The sequence below is a fragment of the Oncorhynchus kisutch genome, linkage group LG29, assembly GCF_002021735.2.
Source record: "Oncorhynchus kisutch isolate 150728-3 linkage group LG29, Okis_V2, whole genome shotgun sequence".
Classification (NCBI taxonomy): domain Eukaryota; kingdom Metazoa; phylum Chordata; class Actinopteri; order Salmoniformes; family Salmonidae; genus Oncorhynchus; species Oncorhynchus kisutch.
The window spans coordinates 17,655,544-17,661,748 of NC_034202.2; the positions used below are offsets into that span (position 1 = coordinate 17,655,544).

General features: G+C 44.1%; 1 protein-coding gene across 1 annotated transcript; it reads right to left on the reverse strand.

The window, feature by feature from the left end:
* Positions 1-234: 234 nt before the first annotated feature.
* On the reverse strand, positions 235-5,908 carry LOC109874031 (phosphoglycerate mutase 2). The gene is made up of 3 exons (XM_020465771.2): positions 5,373-5,908; positions 4,251-4,431; positions 235-608 (listed from the first exon to the last, which is right to left on the reverse strand). The coding sequence occupies exons 1-3, from the start codon at positions 5,787-5,789 to the stop codon at positions 439-441; spliced, it is 768 nt and encodes a 255-aa protein (XP_020321360.1). The 5' UTR covers positions 5,790-5,908; the 3' UTR covers positions 235-438.
* Between the last annotated feature and the right edge of the window lie 297 nt (positions 5,909-6,205).

The window sequence follows — 6,205 nt, forward strand, 5'->3', positions numbered from 1 at the left end:
TTCTCTCTCCTCCCCGCTCTGCTCTGCTATCTGGATAAGATTACACAACACCACCATCGTCATGCTGATACCAGTGAATTACCCATCAGGGAGAGAAGGAAGATCAGGTCATGGAGGATAAATGGAAGAAGAGAAAAGGTGGAGCAAGAGAGGAAAAGGATGAAAAAGATTATAAAGGAGGAAAAATGTCAAAACAGATGGAGGAAGAGGAAAGAGATTAAAGCAGAAACAGGCAAAGACACAAAAAGGTGTTTTCTTTATTTGTTGTGTCAGACTGTTGTGCCCTTAACACAGGGCTTCACCAACACCTACAGTGGGACTGTGACACTCCACAATAGTGTGTGTGTGTGCGTGTGTGTTTGGTTGAGTGGACAAGGCTTGAGCGGGGGGAGGGACAGTCACTTTTTCTCTTTCTCCTCTTGATGTCTCCAGGCTGGCTTACTTCTTAGCTTTGCCCTGGGCAGCAACAGCCTCCATGGCCTTCTTCACAGTCTCAGCGTCTCCCAGGAAAGCCATGGGCTTGACGGGCTTCAGGTTTGCGTCCAGCTCGTACACAATGGGGATACCTGTTGGCAGGTTCAACTCCATGATGGCAGCGTCTGACATGCCTGACGAGACAGACAGAAGGACGTGTTAGGAGTGAGCAGAGGTTAGTGTGTGAAATCAAGACTGATCATCCACATAGAGGAAATTCACATAAGGCAATGTATTTGACATGTGTATTCCCAGTGGAGGGTAAGTACAGATCCTCAAAGGCTGGTATATTTCTTAGCTAGTACCACCTTTGACAGGGGAGGTCGTCCATACTCCTCTTTCAGGGGAGCGCTAGGGGGGCCATTAAGTAGCTTGTTTCAGCAGACTTTACCTTTCTCTGCCCTTTCCCTCTGCCCTTTTGTCACCCCCTCTCCCTCTGCAACCCAGCAACCCTGTCGGCATCACCCCGGTCCCACCACTCCTGGAGAATGCAGAACCTTTCTGCAGAAAGGTCGTGTCAGTAACGGGAACCGTGCCCATGGCCTTTTCCACTGTGTCTGTCTGAGCTCCAGGGAGAGAGCAACAAGCTATTTATAGACTCCTGGTTATCTGGAAATGTGCCTTCAGAAAATATTCACACACCTTAAGTTTTTCCACATTTGGTTGTGTTACAGCCTGATTTTGTTTACACAGTACCCCATAATTGTCAAAGTGGAATTATGTTTTGAGAAACATATATATATTAATTTAAAAAAATTAAAAGCTGAAATGTCTTGAGTCAATAAGCACTCAACCCCTTTGTTATGGCAAGCCTAAGTAAGGTCAGGAGTAAAAATGTGTTTAACAAGTCACAGAATAAGTTGCATGGACTTTATGTGCAATATTAGATTTTAACATGCTTTTTGAACGACAACCTCATCTCTGTACCCCACACATTGTTCCTCAGTCAGGCAGTGAATTTCAAACACATATTCAACCACAAAGACCAGGGAGGTTTTCCAATGCCTCGCACATTCATAGACTTGTCCTGAAGCCACTCCTGCATTGTCTTGGCAGTGTGCTTAGGGTCGTTGTCCTGTTGGAAGGTGAACCTTCACACCAGTCTGAGGTCCTGAGAGCTCTGGAGCAGGTTTTCATAAAGGATCTCTCTGTACTTTGCTCCGTTCATCTTTGCCTCAAACCTGACTAGTCTCCCAGTCCCTGCCGCAGAAAAACATCCCCACAGCCAGGTGCCAGGTTTCCTCCAGACATGACGCTTGGCATTCAGGCCAAAGAGTTCAATCAAACCAGAGAATCTTGTTTATCATGGTCTGAGAGTCCTTTAGGTGCCTTTTGGCAAACTCCATGCGGGCTGTCATGTGTCTTTTACTGAGGAGTGTCTTCCGTCTGGCCACTCTAACATAAAGGCCTGATTGGTGGAGTGCTGCAGAGATGGAAGGTTCTCCCATCTCCACAGAGTGATCATCTCCCTGACCAAGGCCCTTCTCCCCCGATTGCTCAGTTTGGCCGGGCGGCCAGCTCTAGGAAGAATCTTGATGGTTCCAAACTTATTCCATTTAAGAATGATGGAGGCCACTGTGGTCTTGGGGACCTTCAATGCTGCAGACATTTTTTGGTACACTTCCCCAGGTCTGTGCCTCAACACAATCCTGTCTCGGAGCTCTACGGACAATTCCTTTGACCTCATGGCTTGGTTTTTGCTCTGACATGCACTGCCAACTGTGTGACCTTATATAGACAGGTGTGTGCCTTTCCAAATCATGTCCAGTCAATTGAATTTACCATAGGTGGACTCCAATCAAGTTGTAGAAACATGTCAAGATGATCAATGGATACAGGATGCACCTGAACTCAATTTCGAGTCTCATAGCAAAGGGACTGAATACTTATGTAAAGAAGGTATTTCGGTTTTAAAAAAGTATAAATTTGAAACAAATTCAAATAACCTGCTTTTGCTTTGTCATTATGGGGTATTGTGTGTAGATTGCTGAGCAAATGTTTTCTTTAATCCATTTTAGAATAATCAATTTGGCTACTACATGATTCCACATGTATTATTTCATAGTTTTCATGTCTTCACTATCATTCTACAATGTATAAAATAGTAAAAATAAAGAAAAACCCTTCAATGAGTAGGTGTGTCCAATCTTTTGACTGGTACTGTGTATATATTTATATATATATATAATGTATATACACTACAGTTCAAAAGTTTGGGGTCACTTAGAAATGTTCTCGTTTTTGAAAGAAAAACCATTTTTTTGTCCATTAAAATAACATCTAGTTGATCAGAAATAAAGTGTAGACATTGTTAATGTTGTAAATGACTATTGTAGCTGGAAACGACTGATTTTTAGTGGAAATCTACACAGGCGTACAGAGGCCCATTATCAGCAACCATCACTCCTTTGTTCCAATGGCACGTTGTGTTAGCTAATCCAAGTTTATCATTTTAAAAGGTGACTCCGGGGTGCTAGCCTTCTAGGCAGAGTTGCAAAGAAAAAGCCATATCTCAAACTGGCCAATAAACATAAAAGATTAAGATGGGCAAAAGAACCCAGACACTCGACAAAGGAACTATGCCTAGAAGGCCAGCATCTCGGAGTCGCCTCTTCACTGTTGACGTTGAGACTGGTGTTTTGCGGGTACTATTTAATGAAGCTGCCAATTGAGGACTTGTGAGGCATCTGTTTCTCAAACCAAACACTCTAATGTACTTGTCCTCTCTCTCAGTTGTGCATCGGAGCCTCCCACTCCTCTTTATATTTTGTTTAGAGCCAGTTTGCGCTGTTCTGTGAAGGGAGTAGTACACAGCGTTGTACGAGATCTTCAGTTTCTTGGCAATTTCTCACATGGAATAGCCTTAATTTCTCAGAACAAGAATAGACTGACGAGTTTCAGATGAAAGTTATTTGTTTCTAGACATTTTGTAATCTAACACACAAATGCTGATGCTCTAGATACTCAACTAGTCTATTGCTTCTTTAATCAGCGCAACCGTTTTCAGCTGTGCTAACATAATTGTAAAAGGGTTTTCTAATATTCATTTAAAATGATAAACTTGGATTAGCTAACACAACGTGCCATTGGAACACAGGAGTGATGGTTGCTGATAATGGGCCTCTGCATGCCTATGTAGATATTCCATAAAAAATCTTCCGTTTCCAGCTACAATAGTCATTTACAACATTAACAATGTCTACATGGTATTTCTGATCAATTTGATGTTATTTTAATGGACAAAAAAATGGGCTTTTTTTTCCAAAATAAGGACATTTCTAAGTGACCCCTTTTGAACGGTAGTGTATATATATATATATATATTTATGTGACTGGGTGCATGTGGTGTACCATACTATGCCTACAGGCCCAGCAGCTGTATTCTCACTGAACCACAGTAAACAAACAGTTAGGTGACTAACTGTAATGTCATGAGTGTATCATTACGTTAGTATTATCATTGTATTGTCATTACTATTGTGTACCATCATTACTACTGTGTACCATCATTACTACTGTGTATCATCATTACTACTGTGTATCATCATTACTACTGTGTACCATCATTACTACTGTGCATCATCCTTACTTGTTGCAGGCTGCAGACCTTTCAGTTTGTTCAGGGGCTATGCATCTGTTAGATCTGTGAGTCATGTGATGTTTGACAACATGCCAACATTCCTTGTGAAACATTAACTCTAACCTTTTCCCTGTACCTCCTCTCCCACTTCCTGACCCCCCTGTGTCCAGCCACTGCAGCAGCCCATAATACCAACCCTCTAAGTGCTTGACAATTCCGCGGAGGCTGTTGCCGTGGGCAGCGATGATGACGTTCTTGCCAGCCTTGATCTCAGGTACGATGACATCGTTCCAGTAGGGCAGGGCACGGGCAATAGTGTCTTTCAGGGACTCACATGTGGGCAGCTCACCGGGCTTCAGGCCCTTGTAGCGCCTTGACTGGTGGGAGGACAGAACAGCATGTTGGGTTACACTGCTCAAATGTATCATCACAAAAGCAGGTATGATGTAACATCCCAGAGGGCTGCAAATGAATCCTGGCAAAGCCTACGTAGTACCTCAAGCAGTACATGTCAGAGGAAATCACCCAAGTCATAGACTGTTGTCTCTGCTACCTCACGGCAAGCGGTACTGGAGTGCCAAGTCTAGGTCCAAAATGCTCCTTAGCTTCTACCCCCAAGCAATAAGACTGGTGAACAATAAGACTGCCCCCTCCCCTTTGTTTTACACTGCTGCTACTCGCTGTTTATTATCTATGCATAGTCACTTTACCCCTACCTACATGTACAAATGACTTCAACTAACCTGCACATTGACTCAGTACCAGTACCCCCTGTATATAGCCTTGTTACAGTTATTTAATTGTGTTACTTTTTAAAAACATTTTTACTTTAGTTTATTTAGTAAATATCTTCCTAATTTAACTTAAAACTGCATCGTTGGTTAAAGGGCTTGTAATTAAGCATTTCACGGTAAGGTCTACACCTGTTCTATTCGGGGCGCATGTGACAAATAACATTGGATTTCATTTGATTCGTACAGTACATGTTTGGGCTCATACAAGTAACAAGTCTTACATGAGAAGTTCTAGAATTTCATCCAACACTGTTCCATCCATCCAATGAATGCTGTTTTACGTCGACTGAAACCTGCAAGTCTTGCAGGATCTCCTAAGCAAGTCATAAATCTCCTGAAATTGACTGGTTTCCTTGTACAATGGGAACACATTCCAGGGGTAGTTGCACGCAACGCTTTAAAATAATGTGTCAGGTGTTATTATTATTATTATTATTATGTTAGCAGTCACAGACCTAAAATGTGGTTCACAAGTCTGTTTTGTGATGTACTACTATTCACCACCAGCAACACCGGCCTCTTACTTCACTGATGATCTTGTGGAAGGCGTGGTCGTGTTCCATGGGGGGAGGGGGGATGTCGAAGGAACGACGCCAGATCTTGACCTGCTCCTCTCCGTGCTTCTCGGCTGTCTCTGCCTTGTTGAGACCTGTCAGGCCGCCGTAGTGGCGCTCGTTCAGACGCCATGTGCGGTACACGGGAAGCCACATCTGGTCTGTGCCCTCCAGGATGGTCCACAGGGTCTTGACTGCTCGCTTCAGCACGGAGGTGTGACAGATGTCAAACTTCATTCCGGCGTCCTTGATGGCCTTGGCACCACGTTTGGCCTCTTCCAGGCCCTTCTCGCTGAGGTCGGCATCAAACCAGCCGCAAAATTTGTTGTACTGGTTCCACTCACTCTCGCCATGACGGACGATCACCAATTTATGGGCAGTAGTCATGCTTGCAGTGTTGCTTTAAATTCCTTTACCAAACACACGAGACACGGCCCTACCTTATGGTACACACACACTCTGAGACCAACAGCCCAGAGCGACTCCTCACACACTCTTTTTATAGCATTCTGGAATGGGGCCCTGCATAGCAGCCGGGCGTAAACTGTGCTCCACCAATGAGGGCACTTCACCCCCTGATGGACAGCTAGGCTCAGCCAATAGGGCAGTGCCTCCCATGGACTGGAGGGACATGTCCCAGCTGGGAAGGCCAGAGGTCAGGGATTGAGCTAAAATAGCAACATGACTTTTAAACCGAGAGCTGTGACATAAAAGTGTAAAGATCAGAGTAAGCTGCTGCTGCTGAGGTGCTGTAGAGTGCACAGGAGGCTGCTGAGGGGAGGATGGCTCATAATAATGGCCAA

Excerpts from the sequence above, each read along its gene's own strand:
- LOC109874031 (XM_020465771.2), bottom strand. The coding sequence starts at position 5,789 with ATGACTACTGCCCATAAATTGGTGATCGTCCGTCATGGCGAGAGTGAG. Across the intron at positions 4,432-5,372 it reads TCCACAAGATCATCAGTGAA|TCAAGGCGCTACAAGGGCCT; the intron begins GTAAGAGGCCGG and ends TCCTCCCACCAG. Across the intron at positions 609-4,250 it reads AATTGTCAAGCACTTAGAGG|GCATGTCAGACGCTGCCATC; the intron begins GTTGGTATTATG and ends CTGTCTCGTCAG.